At 37.7% G+C, this 15,697-nt stretch overlaps 4 protein-coding genes and 2 long non-coding RNA genes across 6 annotated transcripts; 2 read left to right on the top strand and 4 right to left on the bottom strand.

Moving 5' to 3' along the window:
- Positions 1-1,329: 1,329 nt before the first annotated feature.
- Positions 1,330-3,336, top strand: AT1G12500 (Nucleotide-sugar transporter family protein). The gene is made up of 2 exons (NM_101122.4): positions 1,330-2,200; positions 2,531-3,336. The coding sequence occupies exons 1-2, from the start codon at positions 1,529-1,531 to the stop codon at positions 2,942-2,944; spliced, it is 1,086 nt and encodes a 361-aa protein (NP_172712.1). The 5' UTR covers positions 1,330-1,528; the 3' UTR covers positions 2,945-3,336.
- Positions 3,337-4,126: 790 nt separating this feature from the next.
- Positions 4,127-4,568, bottom strand: AT1G04957. Its single transcript, NR_138808.1, has one exon. It is a non-coding gene; the product is annotated as an other RNA (long non-coding RNA).
- Positions 4,569-4,616: 48 nt separating this feature from the next.
- On the bottom strand, positions 4,617-5,703 carry AT1G12490 (F-box associated ubiquitination effector family protein; the record flags this gene model as incomplete). Its single annotated transcript, NM_101121.1, has 2 exons — positions 4,617-5,520; positions 5,549-5,703. 2 exons carry the CDS (start codon positions 5,701-5,703, stop codon positions 4,617-4,619), a joined length of 1,059 nt encoding a protein of 352 aa, NP_172711.1.
- A 1,482-nt stretch (positions 5,704-7,185) lies between these two features.
- Positions 7,186-9,218, top strand: OZS1 (C4-dicarboxylate transporter/malic acid transport protein). Its single transcript, NM_101120.3, has 3 exons — positions 7,186-7,743; positions 7,819-8,630; positions 8,708-9,218. The coding sequence occupies exons 1-3, from the start codon at positions 7,237-7,239 to the stop codon at positions 9,057-9,059; spliced, it is 1,671 nt and encodes a 556-aa protein (NP_563909.1). The 5' UTR covers positions 7,186-7,236; the 3' UTR covers positions 9,060-9,218.
- On the bottom strand, positions 7,849-8,623 carry AT1G04953. The gene is made up of 2 exons (NR_138807.1): positions 8,041-8,623; positions 7,849-7,948 (listed from the first exon to the last, which is right to left on the bottom strand). It is a non-coding gene; the product is annotated as an other RNA (long non-coding RNA).
- On the bottom strand, positions 9,094-15,541 carry AT1G12470 (zinc ion binding protein). The gene is made up of 24 exons (NM_101119.7): positions 15,400-15,541; positions 14,965-15,150; positions 14,634-14,846; positions 14,400-14,539; positions 14,214-14,309; positions 13,799-13,866; positions 13,602-13,703; positions 13,345-13,489; positions 13,086-13,229; positions 12,860-12,979; positions 12,660-12,716; positions 12,520-12,579; positions 12,265-12,372; positions 11,964-12,106; positions 11,690-11,768; positions 11,519-11,581; positions 11,296-11,426; positions 11,105-11,210; positions 10,732-10,920; positions 10,333-10,560; positions 10,078-10,233; positions 9,794-9,955; positions 9,544-9,660; positions 9,094-9,461 (listed from the first exon to the last, which is right to left on the bottom strand). Exons 2-24 carry the CDS (start codon positions 15,125-15,127, stop codon positions 9,285-9,287), a joined length of 2,967 nt encoding a protein of 988 aa, NP_172709.2. The 5' UTR covers positions 15,128-15,150; positions 15,400-15,541; the 3' UTR covers positions 9,094-9,284.
- Positions 15,542-15,697: the final 156 nt, after the last annotated feature.

Raw genomic sequence — 15,697 nt, 5'->3', positions numbered from 1 at the left:
ATTAGCTTTAGCTAGTGAATTAGTTGATTTGATGATATCATAAGTATACGTAGACATTCATCATTCTAAATGTTTCTTACTAAGTGACGTGCTGTAATCATTTATTATCATTCATTGGATTTTGTCTTACGGCAATTTACAAAAGGAGTCATTTCGTTTTTTTAGGGAATGCAAAGAAGACAGATAAAGTGAGCTGGTCCTTCTAAGTAAAGATAGCTCTTACCTATTACACACACTCGTAGAAAATCATGATTTCTGTGTTGCATCTTTCATATTTGGATTCCTTTTCAGTGTGGGACATTTTTTTTTGTCAACGAACAGTTTCTCTTTTTGTAATTCATTAATATGGCTCTTATCAAATTTATTATCCACCATGTTATTTTTTTCCTTTCGCATGAAGGATATATTTGTCGAATTCACAAAAGTCACCTAACAAAATTATTATCACCTTAGATATTAGCAATCGCATGCATGATCAGTGGGAAAAATGGCAAGTAATGAACGTATAAAATAATTTAATCTATGCAATGCGATAAAGAAAATATTTTGCAGAAAGTAGCAAAGAATAATGCATTCTATTGGCCAAGTCCCCTTTTCTCGAATTATAATATCCCTTTTATAATCTATTTTGTTACCATAATTGGTATTGAACTTTGAATGACATAACAAATCTATTAATATATTTAGATGACTTATATAGTCAATTAGTCATTTCGATGATAAACACAATGCGTGATTAATGCTGATGCAAAAGAAAAATCGCGTTATTTACTTCACAGATCTGATTAGATTTTGGTATTTGTGACAACCTTTATTAAAATGTACGACCTCTATTGTCAAATGTAAATAGTTTCAAATGCTTCTTTGAAATCTAAACATATATAATCAACCCAAAAAAGAGAGAGTCTAAATCTGGTCAACACCGACGCATTTGTTTTGATGTAACCATATATAAATGTGACTTATCCAACTTTGTTAGTTGAGATTTTTTAATTTTTGGTGTGTTCTGGAATGTTAATGTTAGGCTAATGTGTGTTTCAACTATTGCTAATATTGTATTAAGGGACAATTATTAAAAACAAAACTTGAAAAGAGAGGCTAAATAATTAGTGAGTGGGGTTTGTATGTAATTACAAATTAGGCTGCGTCATAGAGGATTGCTTCCATCGGATCTCAAATGTGGACCTACTACCGACACTTCTGACTCATGCTTAGTCTCCGAACACAAGACTTCGAATCTTAAAATTAATTTTCTTAGATTTGTCTTTTTATTTATTTTTCTTTTATTTTTAAATATAACAATTCCCTCCAACTATAAGATCCAACGGCTGATATCATTCTAAACCTTTACAGCTAAATCTGAATCTCCACCGTCCGATTAATCATCTTCCTTCTTCTTCTTCTTCACTCACTCAGATCTCAATCCCCACCGAAAAAGATAAAAACTCACACTTTCTCTCTCTCTCTCTAGAAAAAGAAAGAAAGAAGAAAAACTTATTGTTATTCCCATTTCGCCCCTATCCGAAAAATGGTTGAAGCTCAATCATGGACAACGCGGCGGATGAGCAATCCTAGATTCGACGCCGCCGCAACCGCCGCACCAACCATCGTAGACATCCCCGGAACACCACCACACTCCTCCGCTTCTTCACCACTCAAACCCTTCTTCCTCTCTTCCCCCACCGTATCACCAACAATCCTCACGGCGGCTATAATCGCCGCCTGGTTTGGCTCAAATATAGGAGTCCTCCTCTTAAACAAATACCTTCTCTTCTACTACGGTTTCCGTTACCCAATCTTCCTCACCATGACACACATGTTATCATGCGCCGCCTATAGCTCCGCCGTAATCAATATCGCCGGAATCGTGCCACGTCAGCACATCTTATCTCGCCGTCAGTTTCTAAAGATCCTCTCTTTGTCAGCGATCTTTTGTCTCTCCGTCGTCTGTGGCAACACTTCGCTACGTTATATCCCTGTTTCTTTTAATCAAGCTATTGGAGCTACGACGCCGTTTTTCACCGCCGTGTTCTCTTTTCTCATTACTTGTAAAACAGAGTCCACTGAAGTTTATTTAGCTCTTCTTCCGGTTGTCTCCGGCATCGTTCTTGCTTCTAACTCTGAACCTTCTTTTCATCTTTTTGGTTTCCTTATCTGTGTTGCTTCCACCGCCGGTAGAGCTCTCAAATCCGTCGTCCAGGTATTAATCGGTTTGGTGTATTGAATTTTCCGTTTTAGTACTAAGAGAATCAGAAATTGCGTTCGAATTTCGATTTTATTACAAAACATCACTCTTAAATTTTTCCGAATCCAGGTTTATTATAACAAATCTGGAAGAAATTTAGTTCCAGTTCGAATCCGGTTTTTATTCTTAGAACTGAAATGAGTCCGGTTTAGTTCAGTCTCTGTCTGAATTTCAATCTATAGCATTTAAACAGATAATTCAGATTCTAATCGATCGGTATGATCGAATTGCGTCTATTGGATCTCACTATTGGTTTGGTTGAACCGGATTTTGTGTATTTTGTAGGGGATTATTCTGACGTCGGAATCGGAGAAGCTACATTCTATGAATCTTTTGCTATACATGGCTCCAATGGCGGCTTGTATCTTACTACCATTTACGCTATACATTGAAGGAAACGTTTTAAGAGTTCTAATCGAGAAAGCGAGGACGGATCCATTGATCATCTTCTTGTTAGCCGGGAATGCGACAGTGGCATATTTAGTGAATTTGACGAATTTCTTGGTGACAAAGCATACAAGTGCTCTCACATTGCAGGTTTTGGGGAACGGAAAAGCTGCGGTGGCTGCCGGAGTCTCGGTTTTGATATTTAGGAATCCGGTGACGGTGATGGGAATAGCCGGATTTGGTGTGACGATTATGGGTGTGGTTCTCTATAGCGAAGCTAGGAAGAGATCCAAATTGCTAAACCAGAAGTGAAAAGTGTGAAGAGAAAGATTATTGGATTTAAACCGGTGAAGTAATTTTTACTTTTTAATTTTTACTTCTTTTTTTTCGGTTTAGTTTCTTGATTCTTTGGAATTCTGCTATTGTTTGGAACCGGTTTGGTTCGTTTTGAGAGGGGGAAAATCAATTTAATTGTAAATGGTTGAGATTGGGGAAAAACTATGAAAAGAAAAGTGGAGATATATTTATGTAACAAAAGTGAAAAAGTAGGGAGCATAATTAAAGGAAATAAGATTGTATCTTTATTTTATTTTACTTTCTTTTAGTTTTTTCTTTTCTTGTACTATTATGTTTTATAGTTTGTCTTACCAAAATTATCGAAACATAGTGAGGAAAATAGTCAAAATAATAAATTTCTTTCTACTTTTGATTCGAGTCTTTTCTGTTAGGCGAAATCGCATTTTCATCTGGTGGGTTAAATTTACACCTTTCTTAAGCAACTTGCTCTTTTTTTTGGCAACTTGCTCTTTTTTTTGGCAACTTGCTCATTAATTCACTTGTAACATATTGTTCTAGATCATGTATTCTTATTATGATTTGGAATTATTATTTTGATCTAAAACCTATTGAGCTTAGCATAAGATATCGTTCTTTGTTACAAAAATGTTAGGCACACACACATTTTTATTGATTAATATAATTGGGTAATCAAGCTATTCTCAGCTGAAGCAACCTGACATCTAGGATTTAATCAGTATTAAATGGGTTTGAAAAGATGATGATATGTTAGCTAATGTAGGTTAAGTTTATCTTTAGACTTACTTGTCAAGGTTTGTTAACCTTTTAAGGTGGTAACACTACGTAATAGTTTAATTAGGTTTCTATAAGTAGTTATAGGACTGTTATATTACATGTTTCATTTGATATATGTACACCAATCTAAGTTGTTGTGGTCTCATTCTCATAAATTGCATATAAAAAAGTAAAGCATTTTGGAACGAAATTCATAGAAAAATCTCTTACAAAGAAGAAGAATATATGCCATTCATATTTCTGCACATATGTTTGGTTGCTTTAATCTTTCGACCCCTTTTTCCAAAATGTTAGTATTATATGTTAAGTTTATAAGTTTTAACCAAACAAGAGAGCAAAAAGCAATCGAATTAACTAAACCGAACCGGTCCAACTTAACGGACTCAAATTATGTTTTGTAGACAGAAGAGCAAACTGACTTTGGTTTGCATTTGAATCTCGTGACTAATGGGAACGGCCTTGTTTTTTTTTCTTTAATATCTTCATTATCTTCATTCTGCTTCCAAAAGAGGAGCTATGGCCGTTTCTTCTAAGGTTCCCGATTGGATGTTTCGGTATATGTTTTGGGACTTAGCAGTCAAGCTGTCTTGTGGCGTGCCTTAGCGAAAAGTCCTGTCTACGCAGGTTTAAACCTTTTTGCACCAAATTCTGTCATTCAAGTGTCTGCCAAAGTTTAAACTTAACAGACTCCAGAGCATATTGCGATCACTGAAAAGGATGTAAGGAAGTAAACTGAGTGAGATAAACTAGAAGCATAAAAAGCAGCCTTGGTAAAAAAAGACTCTGGATATATCATAATCATCTCTTTAAGAGTTGCAAAACTGACAAAGAAACGGTGGATGGAAAAAGAAATAAAGATTATTACACCATAATACATTGGCAATAATCAGATTTATGAAATAGAGATTAAACTCTGGAAATAACAAAGAGGATAACCGATGGAGTAATCATTGAAAGCAACATCATATGATTCGGTTTCGGGATCATATACCATCAATGTTCGACTTCGCACACGACAATAAAACAACAACTTCTTCTTCTTCTTCTTCTCATAAAAAAGTGCTAGTGGCATGACCGCGGCTATGTGATTACCAAACCAATGAGAAGTTACATCAAGATTAATGGAAAACATTTTGTGCCATGTCTTGTTGCCTGAATTGAATGACCATATCACTTGGTTGGGCCAGTTCTTCTCGGAAACGCACAAGCGGTTGCCGAGATTGCACATGACGATATCAAAAGCTTTTACATTGGTAAAAGGAGCTTTAGAGACCACTCGAAAGGTTTCAGTGTGAAGATCGAAAGATAGAATTTTGGTTTCCTCCCGATAGGGAGCGGTCGGAGAAACATATCTCCAAGCGTTGGTGTTAAAGTCGAAAACCTCGCATGTAGTAGCGTTTTCAAGGCCAATTTCTAAAGAATTGTATAACCAAACGGGTTTGTATGTGCCCGTGATTTTGTCTTTACCGAATCCAATATCACAGACTGTGTATCCAAGCTCGAAGACACTGCGACCTAAGCTGATAAGGAGTTGTTGTAATTGAGAGAGAGGAAGAGGGCGATACCATCTAGTGGTGGGATTGACCACATAACCAGATTTCCAGTATTTGTAGAGACAAACGAGACCGTCACAGCTATCAAAAGAAACTAAGAAGAATTCTTCGTCCTCCTTCTCCTTCTCCTTCTCCTTCTCCTTGTCCTTCTCCCAAGGTGTAGGGATGGTGACCGATGATGATGAACCCAACACCAGTGTAGTTAGATGTTTTAAATCCGGGTTAAAATAATCCTCACGACTTCTGGAGACCATGAGAAGAGCTGGATCACCTGATTGCTGACGCTGTGTCAATTGTCTTTGTTGGAAGAATGGAGATTCGATCGATGATTTCCATTGTTTCGATACAGCCGTGAATCTCAGCAGAGAATCCACAGCAAGTCTTCTCTAGGATGCGCTCTACGACCTCGTGGGGCAGCGATTCCATCCTCAAGCAGCGTTGCTTTTTTGACATTCTTTTTGTGATTGTTTTGTTGAACAGGGGCTTGCTTATTTATAACCAGGAAAAGAATAATTCTTCTTTATCCTTGATTTCCTTTTCCTTAAGGAAAAAGGATCTTCCTAACCGCTTTGAACCCTATCTCTCTGTTTTTCGGTTTTCCCTTTTACTTCTAGGGTTTTCATAAAGCCTTGGAACCCAATTACGTGTTTTAAACCGACGGTCATGATCTTGTCTTCAGGATCAGATATATATTATTCGACACATCGTGGGACCCACCACTATTCTGACTGGGTCTGCCTGCTTTCCGGTTGCTTCCAATAATGTCGAACCAAAAAGCCACGAACGCTAAATAAGAATCTACTTTGCAAGTCTAAGAGATTCATGCAATAATTCTTCACTAATGTTGTGGGTTTTGAAAACATTAGGTATTGCAAGAATATAGATTTTGTAAACACACCCTAATGATCTCAAACCTTATATATATGGTTAACAATCTAATCCCATAAGTATTCCCATTTCACAACACTCATATATTGTTAGAGCTATATGAAGTAAGGTTACATTACAACTTTTTGTTTACTATAAAAACAAAAACTACAGGCTATAAATGCCAAGGTTTAGAACAACTTAGGGGCGTTACTCTTACAAAACTTGTGGCGGTATAGTGGTCATCTCTGTGGCAATCTACCTTCAATGTGTGAGGGTTCGATCTCAAGCTTAGCTTATATTTGTAATTTTTTATTAATCAACAGTCCGAATATTGTTTTAAACCTGATTCATAAACAAACATTATAAATTATAAATTATAGATTGTATCATATTATTCAAGAAGTTGTGAAAATAATCACGGCTTATGTGAGTTTGTCTTATGGTCCTATGACTCCTAATCCATGCGAGGCTATTTGATGATTTATTATATCACTTTTGTATTATTTTGAGTTCATTGATCAAAGTTTTTTGTTTGGATAAAGGGAAAACGTAAAGCATTTTGGAACGAAATTCATAGAAAAATCTCTTACAAAGAAGAAGAATATATGCCATTCATATTTCTGCACATATGTTTGGTTGCTTTAATCTTTCGACCCCTTTTTCCAAAATGTTAGTATTATATGTTAAGTTTATAAGTTTTAACCAAACAAGAGGAGCTAACAGAAATCGAATTAACGACTCAAATTATGTTTTGTATAGAAAAGAGCAAATTGACTTTGGTTGCATTTGAATCTCGTGACTAATGGAACGGCCTTTTTTTTTTTTTTTTTTTCATCGTCTCTCACCTTTTCCAAGTAGTTTGGATCGAAAAGCTTTCACGAGAAACCTAAGAAACTTTCCAGGAAAGTTTTGGTTCACATACGCATTAACTCACACCATTCACCAAGCTTTCTCGTGCCCCTTAACCACAAACTTTGCTTTTTTTAACTTAGTCCATTGCATCTTTCTATATACATTAACATGTTTCCTTTCCATACTAGAAGAAAAATATCTTCTCTTGTGTTTCAAATTATCAAATTGCTCTGATCAATGGAGAGGAAACAGTCAAATGCTCATTCCACTTTCGCCGACATCAATGAAGTTGAAGATGAAGCAGAGCAAGAACTGCAACAGCAAGAGAACAACAACAACAAGAGATTCTCTGGAAACAGAGGACCAAACCGAGGGAAACAAAGACCATTCAGAGGTTTTAGCAGACAGGTTTCGCTAGAGACAGGTTTCTCAGTGCTCAACAGAGAATCTAGAGAAAGAGATGACAAAAAGAGTTTACCGAGGAGTGGTCGTAGCTTTGGCGGGTTTGAATCAGGTGGAATCATCAACGGTGGAGATGGTCGGAAAACAGATTTTAGTATGTTTAGGACTAAATCAACGCTCAGCAAACAAAAGTCTTTATTGCCTTCTATAATAAGGGAGAGAGACATTGAGAATTCTTTAAGAACTGAAGATGGTGAGACCAAAGATGATTCTATAAATGAAAATGTTTCTGCAGGAAGATACTTTGCTGCTCTTAGAGGACCTGAATTGGATGAAGTCAAGGTAACAACTCTTCTTCTTTCTCTTTCTCTCTTCAAAACTTAATTATCAGTTAGTTCCAATTGTACTCTCTTGCAGGACAATGAAGATATTCTGCTTCCAAAAGAGGAGCAATGGCCGTTTCTCCTAAGGTTCCCAATTGGATGCTTCGGTATCTGTTTGGGACTTAGCAGTCAAGCTGTCTTGTGGCTTGCCCTAGCGAAAAGTCCTGCAACAAACTTTTTACACATCACACCATTGATTAACTTAGTTGTATGGCTATTTTCACTGGTAGTTTTAGTCTCTGTGTCCTTCACTTACATACTCAAATGCATCTTCTACTTTGAAGCTGTCAAAAGAGAGTATTTTCATCCTGTTCGAGTCAACTTCTTCTTCGCTCCTTGGGTGGTTTGCATGTTCCTAGCCATTAGCGTACCTCCCATGTTCTCACCAAACCGAAAATACCTCCATCCCGCCATTTGGTGTGTTTTCATGGGTCCTTATTTCTTCCTCGAGCTAAAGATCTACGGGCAATGGCTTTCGGGAGGGAAGAGGCGACTATGCAAAGTCGCAAACCCATCTTCTCATCTTTCTGTTGTAGGGAATTTCGTCGGGGCCATCTTAGCTTCAAAAGTTGGATGGGATGAAGTAGCTAAGTTTCTATGGGCAGTAGGTTTTGCACATTACTTGGTTGTGTTTGTAACACTTTATCAGAGACTTCCCACCAGTGAAGCTCTTCCTAAAGAGCTTCATCCTGTTTACTCTATGTTCATTGCTGCCCCATCAGCAGCAAGTATTGCTTGGAACACGATATATGGCCAATTCGACGGATGTTCAAGAACTTGCTTCTTCATTGCACTCTTCCTATACATATCCCTAGTTGCTCGGATCAATTTCTTCACTGGATTTAAGTAAGTCCATCTCGGGTTTAAATATTCTTGGTTGAAGATATATGTTGATGATACTAAGTGGCTACGGGGTTTTGCAGGTTCTCAGTGGCGTGGTGGTCATATACTTTTCCTATGACAACAGCATCCGTAGCAACAATAAAGTATGCAGAGGCAGTACCTGGTTACCCGAGCCGGGCTCTAGCACTCACTCTTTCCTTCATTTCCACAGCGATGGTCTGCGTTTTGTTTGTCTCCACGCTTCTCCACGCCTTTGTCTGGCAAACGTTGTTCCCAAACGATCTTGCAATTGCCATTACAAAGAGGAAACTTACCAGGGAGAAGAAGCCTTTTAAAAGAGCTTATGACTTGAAGCGCTGGACCAAGCAGGCTCTGGCGAAGAAAATATCTGCAGAAAAAGATTTTGAAGCAGAGGAAGAGTCGCATCACTGATGTAAAATCATGGAATACAGAAGTATCTTTTAGATCGAAATAATAGTTCAGAAAAACACTTAGATATAGAGACAAAAGTAGGTGAGATAGCATATTGTATGTATCTCCAGAAGCATGTTTAATAGTAATACTACATCAATAATACAGAACCCAAAAATCACATTCACATTTCAAAGCTAGCTGAAGAAGAGATCACACAAGAAAGAATTCACGGTTTGACATGAATCAAACAGGCAAAGAAATGGTCCTCTGGTTTGCTAAGTTGGTCTCTGATCGGAGGTCCCATGAAGTAGAATACTGTGAATCCTCAGGTTTAATAAAAGGCAGAGTGATCTCATTGATCATTAATTCTCCACAGAACGGGCATTCGCTGGCAATAGCATCATCTAGCTCTGATCGAAGCTGCCTCACCGTAAAGAAAATATGTCAGGTCACAGAAAAATGTTAAAGAAAAGATTAAAAAAGGAAAAGAAAATGTCCCTACCTTGTCTGCAGTTGTTGTGCTTGTTATGGGTTCATCAGATCGGTTACCATTTATATCCCTCCGGGTTTCGCTTCCAAGCAATGTCAGTTGCTTCTGCAGATCGAGTATATGCTCGGCCTAGACAGATTTTGGGAAAACCAATCAAAAAATGGAATCACAATAACGAACAAATATTGCTAAAATTTGCAGTATCTATATGCAGAAGGAGATAGAGGGAACTCATAACAAGAACTTATGCTTCAAGACTTACTTGCTCTTCGTGTGCACAGCTTGTGACGTGTGTGATCAGGCACTGTGCATGGAAAGAGTGCCCACAAGGAAAGACATAAAAAGGAGCCAATGGTCCCGCTGAAGAATATCCCTGGGCCATTCTGAAATCACCGCTCATCATCAAGATTTTACGTTTACAAACCTGGTAACAACATTGAAAAGGATCAGGTGTGCTAGTGATTTTGGTGCTTCGGAAAACATTGATTCATATTTATAAATAGGTAGACGCTAGATAAAGGCTACTCAATCTTAGGATGATCATACCCCACATTCCTCGTCGCGGTCAATAACGGCATATCTTTGAGTTAGCGCACTAATATCATTTCTAATGTTATCTGCACCACGTGTGGCATCATTCATCTCCTCTTTCAGTTGTTCTATTTGCTTGTTGTAATCCTCGAGAGATGAGCAAATCGCTTCCTGCAAAAGCGTATTGAAGAAAATTACAAGAGAACAGAAGCAACTTGTTTGGCCCAAGCCAGAGCGTGTGTGTCTGGAAAAGAGGAAACGTTGACTAACCTTGAAGTCATCAATTAAGGCAAAGTCCGGAAAGAAAGGCAAAATATCTTCAATCTTTAGAAGGCCATCAGTTTCCTTGAGAAAGGCAATAGCTTTTCGTATGTTTTCCCTTTTAGCTCCCTTTTCCTGCTTGACGACATGCTTTGCAACCATCAGCCACAGCTTCTTTCTCAAGTCTTCATCATCTTCGACCTTATCAGCCTCAGCCATAGCAAGTTCCGGATCAATCTGTAAAACAGAAACCGTTTTCAAATGATCAACCAAACTCTCTGCACACTGGCATCATAAAATATGGCTTTCAGTAACAATTTTGTTTCAAAAAACGTTTTAAGTTAAAGATCGCACGTAGGAGAAGGAAGTGAAAAATACTTTTCTTTTGTTATTAAATGGATTTCTTACCTGAAGAGCAAGGGCTACTGCCTCTTCATGCATAGACATCATGCTGTATATATGGACACAGGCACGGGTTCTCCTTTCCTTGAGACATAGGCGCAATGCATATTTGGGATCATAGAAAAATTCGGGACCATTCTCTCGTCCTTTCCCAAATTTGCATTGCAGAAAACGGAGGAGGGCACCGTCATCTTCCTAATTATATATATAAAGAGAACCATTATTTATCACTTTAGCAACCTCTTGTCACGGACTCACAGTCTTACAAGTGGAAAAAAAGAGAAAAGAGACAGTAATCCTAAATATGCTTTGCAGATTACTTACAGACGTCTAAATTTTCAGGTAATCAAAGAATTTTGTAGACGGAAAGCAACCAAACCTGCTTGGCATATAATGAGAGAAGTAAACTGTGAATCCCTGGATCCTCGTTATGCAGACGGTGGACGCAAAACTCAAGATATTTGATGACCTCATGTGTCTCGTTCCTGAAATTTTTTTGGAGGATTTATTGGCGAGATTAGTAACACAACGTGAATAGAAATATACAGTAGTTAAGATGTGGGACATTACTTTGCATGAGGTCCGCTCGAGTAACGCATCATTGCAGTAATTAATCTCCTTGGATTAAGATTTTTGTTGGCCATCCATGATTCCACGGTTTCATATGCGTCAAGCATAATAAGTTCTGGCGCAAATTGATACTGGAATGTGCAAATTATATTATAGTTCAGGACAAAACAAAGATTGGGAGACTCCATAATTTCACAAGATCCCAATGCTAATTTTTACACACCTGGAGTTCAACTGAAACTGAAGATTTTTGGAGCACTTCCAATGCTTTCTTTGCTTCCCCTTGCTAATGGACAAAGAAAAAGCTTATAATGTAAACTGAACAACTCTGTGTAAGATATTGTTGTATCTATATGGATCAATCAAGAAAAGAAAAAAATTTCATGCCATTCACCTGAATATAATGGAGAACTACAATTTCATACTGCTCCTTCAAGTTTGCAAAATATACCAATTCCTCAACCCGACCATAACTACAAGAGAACAAAAAAGAGATAGATAAGAAGAAAGTGTTTACCGCAAGCAAGGTATCCTATGAGATGTTCTGAAAACAGTATTTAAGAGAACATATTATCCCAGAAAACAATACACATCATCATGAAGGTCAGTGTGCTCACTGACTGAAAGATAGAATTTAATAGATCGCCTGGGATACTTGTGGAATTTACCTCTCCAGAATTTTCACTGTGGTTGCCTCGTCCAATTCATCCTTGCAATCGCTCATGAAAGCACGGAATTCTTGAATGACTGAGTGATACTCCGAGTCACGATTTTCTATAGCAGTGTCATCTTCCAAAAGCAGCCGATTTATCTATATTCGCATTCAAGGAATATGAGACAGAGTAACAAGATATAACAACTCAGAAAGTAAATCGGGGACGAAATCAATGAGAGGAATTAAGGGAATAATAGATGTTTTCCAAATCTATGTTTAATGAGAAGTGAGACCAGAGACAGCAAAAGCTAAACCTTGTCCAGATATAGCTCAGTTGCCCATGTTGATATCATCGTTATTTGGCATTTATCATCCTTTGAAAGATTATCAAGCTTATGCAACAAGAACGTCCTCAAAGCTTCCTGCAATCACATAAGGAACAAACGGCAGTGAATATTCCAAGCCCACAAATGAAACACATTTTTCTTTCCTAAATAGCACGCACTGGATTAGAGATTTCTTTATGTTATAAAAATAAAACTAGCAACGATACAAACGTAAATGTTTACCGGTTCGTTGATACTAATAAACTTCAAAGTGACCTCCTCAAAAGATATTACATAATTGATCTGCAAAGAAAACACTGTACCAGGTCAATGATGAATTACATCATGAAAGAACAAAGTAAAACAGAGGAACTAGAAATTACTTTGGCGTAGAATGATGCTGCTCGCAGATATTCCTTGTCGGTGAATGCAGATTCTGCCTACAACAGAAGGAGCCCAATCACACATAATCAAAACCAGAGAGATTCTTCCCGTCAAGTTTCTATGGGCAGGTGACAGCAATATGACACGGTGGCACCTAAATCAATGCCTATTAACTTAACCGATGGTGTCAAGGGATCACCTGAACTAAATAAACTTGGTCTCTCTGGAGAGGGTCACGACAGTTTGCTAAAGCTGCAGCATAGACTTTCAAGTCCAGGTAAACCTTCCACATATCTCGTCCTTCGTCAATCACAGAAACCTAAAGAATATATCCAAAGCCGAAAATGAGAAGTGAAAGCAGAAGATATCAGATAAATTTACTGAGGAAGTTTTACAACCACATAAATGAGTAAGCCAATACACACCTGGAATATCGAATTTTGATCATATGCATAGAAAACGTTAGCAGAGGCATCACTGCAAAGTCCAATTATGCCCCTTGAAACTGAATCTGAGGTGATATCAAACTGGAGCTCTTCAATGATTTGTTCACTTATCCGATTGACAACCTACCCCCACAATTAAGGAATGAGTAAGCATATTAATGAAACAAAACACTTATATGAAGCCAGATCAAATGATACATACACGAGGAATATATCAACCTCATGTGTTTACACATACCTTAACCTTATTCCCAATAAGAAGCAAGAAATGATACTCAGAGAGTGCCATCGAACCAGGCTTGACTGCTTCAGTTCCATCACTCAGTTTTGAGTAGTCCAAGAGTGCTTTGTTCTCCACAAAGTTCTCATCGCCATTTGGATAACTACCAACAAGTTTCAATTAAATTACAGAACAAAATAACCAAAAATATGAAAGTGGGAAACAAATAGAAAGATCCAAATAATTTCAGAGGGACATTGGTACTGTCATTCTACCTGTGCTGAGCTCCAAAATTTAGGCCACCATGATAAATTCCTGTCCCTGATAACCATGCAAAATGCACCGCTCTTCGTTGCTTTATAAAGAAATGTAGTTCACTGAAAAACGATAAACATTACATGTTAAGAGGGTAGAGTTACACTTTGTGATTTCTTTAATACGCAAAATGAGCCTAAGGTAATCAAGCACTTGCCTATTTGGTATTTCACCAGGAAGTTCCATAAAATGAACTGCTCGTTCTTTATAACTAGCAAAAACAGACTGGAGTAAACACTTAGTGGTTAGAAATTAAATGCAAGAAAAGTTAATTCACACTTGGCAAAGATCATGGATTTTGAAGCAACAAAGAGCTAAACTATAAGCCGTTATATCTAATTTTTTTATGCCAAATTTGAAAGGAGGAACAATCATGTTTGACATTTGAAGCCCAACCATTGGCGAATAAAATGGATCCCGTTCAATAATATATTGTGACCTTCCACTTATCTCCTAATGCTACCATTTCATTCCATGATAAGCATTTGATTTTACTAGCATGACATTTAATGTTCCTAAGTAAAATCATTGGGTACAGAAGTCATCACATAACAGAACAGAGTTTAGCTTACTTCTAATGTTCCAATCCCTGTAAACGAGTAGAGTCGAGTAGGGGTTACAGCCATCACATAGTACCTCATCCCACTGCTTATGTTGGCCGTTTCCATCTACACATTTGTTTCAATAAAAGACAGTGATTGGAATAATGAACCAATGGAGGAAACATATAATTCCAACTCGGTATAAAATTTTAGTACCTGCAAAGCCTTGAAGGCTTCAGGAAGTTCTTCTAATTCAAACAAAAACTTGATGTACTTCTCTCTCTTATCCTTCTCATCCACGGCCATCTCAAACAGCTGCCCATCCTGAGTGCCCAGAATGATCTCCTTAGTAGAAACTGAATCCAGGGAAAGACCAAAACAAAATCAATATGGATCCATGTGAGAAAAACATCAATAAGAAGACTCATCATATCACACCAAAAGCATAACCTTCAGTTATCTGCTGTCTATTCCAAGCCACGGCATTAACGAGCAAACCTTTCAAACGGCTCAACACACGCGGCTTAAGCCACTTTGCATGAGTATAAAAAGTTTCAGCTCCTCCAACACCAGTGACTGTAGCAATGCAATGACTACCACCAGGATCAACAAAAACCTTGTGAATTGATTGCTCCCCAGTTCGACCAACAGCGAGATCAATATCTATACCCAAAGAGAAAAAAGATTTGTCTATTTTTTCACTACTGAATTAACAAACAAAAATGACAAAATTAGAATTCGCACAAAAAAAAAGAAAAAGAATGACAAAATGAACAAATACCATTAGAACTCCCAACTCCGAAATCATACCGGATAATCCATCCTTTACTTGTTCCAAGAACAATTACATCATTCCCAGCAGCCATACATGTAATCATGCCACGATTCTTTGTCGCATATCTCTCGAGAAGATCTACTGAAAACACTTGCCTTCCTTGATCCATCTTCTTCCTCTCTTAATCAAAAACTGCACACAAAAAAAGACTTGTAAACTTAAAACTATTCTTCAGATTTTGAGCTTTTGACCAATTAATTACACCTCGTAAACCAAAATTCAGAAGATGAGAGATCGATTCTAGTTCTGAAATCGCAGAATTAATACATTGGGAATTTAAAAGCAGAGATTATCAGAAACTTGCAATACAAATTTTTAGCTTGGGAATTTGCCGATTCATTTAAGGTTTCTACATTGGTTACAACAATCGGAATCCGTTACCTTCGTCGGAGATCTGATCGGCGAGCAGGAGAAGTCAGTCGTGGTTTATGAAATCTGATCAGCGATACAAAACGCCACCGTCTTTTTCTAGTGGCTTCCGACTTATATATCTGTCTCTGTCGTCGCAGCCAACGAATTCAAGGCCGACTAACCATAACAACCGAAACGGCAGCGTTTTGTGGATAAGAGGTAAATTATTAAAACGCAGTGTTTCGCTGAGTTAGTAAGTTAACCAGCTAAACCGGTTCAATGTTGTTGAATTGGATTCGCAAAAGAGTCGTAAGGAGCCATGAGATTC

The sequence above is a fragment of the Arabidopsis thaliana genome, assembly GCF_000001735.4.
Source record: "Arabidopsis thaliana chromosome 1 sequence".
Taxonomy (NCBI): domain Eukaryota; kingdom Viridiplantae; phylum Streptophyta; class Magnoliopsida; order Brassicales; family Brassicaceae; genus Arabidopsis; species Arabidopsis thaliana.
This window is presented reverse-complemented; position numbering and strand designations above follow the sequence as displayed.

Excerpts from the sequence above, each read along its gene's own strand:
- AT1G12500 (NM_101122.4), top strand. The coding sequence starts at position 1,529 with ATGGTTGAAGCTCAATCATGGACAACGCGGCGGATGAGCAATCCTAGA. Across the intron at positions 2,201-2,530 it reads CTCTCAAATCCGTCGTCCAG|GGGATTATTCTGACGTCGGA; the intron begins GTATTAATCGGT and ends TGTATTTTGTAG.
- OZS1 (NM_101120.3), top strand. The coding sequence starts at position 7,237 with ATGGAGAGGAAACAGTCAAATGCTCATTCCACTTTCGCCGACATCAAT. Across the intron at positions 7,744-7,818 it reads CTGAATTGGATGAAGTCAAG|GACAATGAAGATATTCTGCT; the intron begins GTAACAACTCTT and ends ACTCTCTTGCAG. Across the intron at positions 8,631-8,707 it reads AATTTCTTCACTGGATTTAA|GTTCTCAGTGGCGTGGTGGT; the intron begins GTAAGTCCATCT and ends GGGGTTTTGCAG.
- AT1G12470 (NM_101119.7), bottom strand. The coding sequence starts at position 15,127 with ATGGATCAAGGAAGGCAAGTGTTTTCAGTAGATCTTCTCGAGAGATAT. Across the intron at positions 14,310-14,399 it reads AAGCCTTCAAGGCTTTGCAG|ATGGAAACGGCCAACATAAG; the intron begins GTACTAAAATTT and ends ACAAATGTGTAG. Across the intron at positions 10,234-10,332 it reads CCTTAATTGATGACTTCAAG|GAAGCGATTTGCTCATCTCT; the intron begins GTTAGTCAACGT and ends ACGCTTTTGCAG.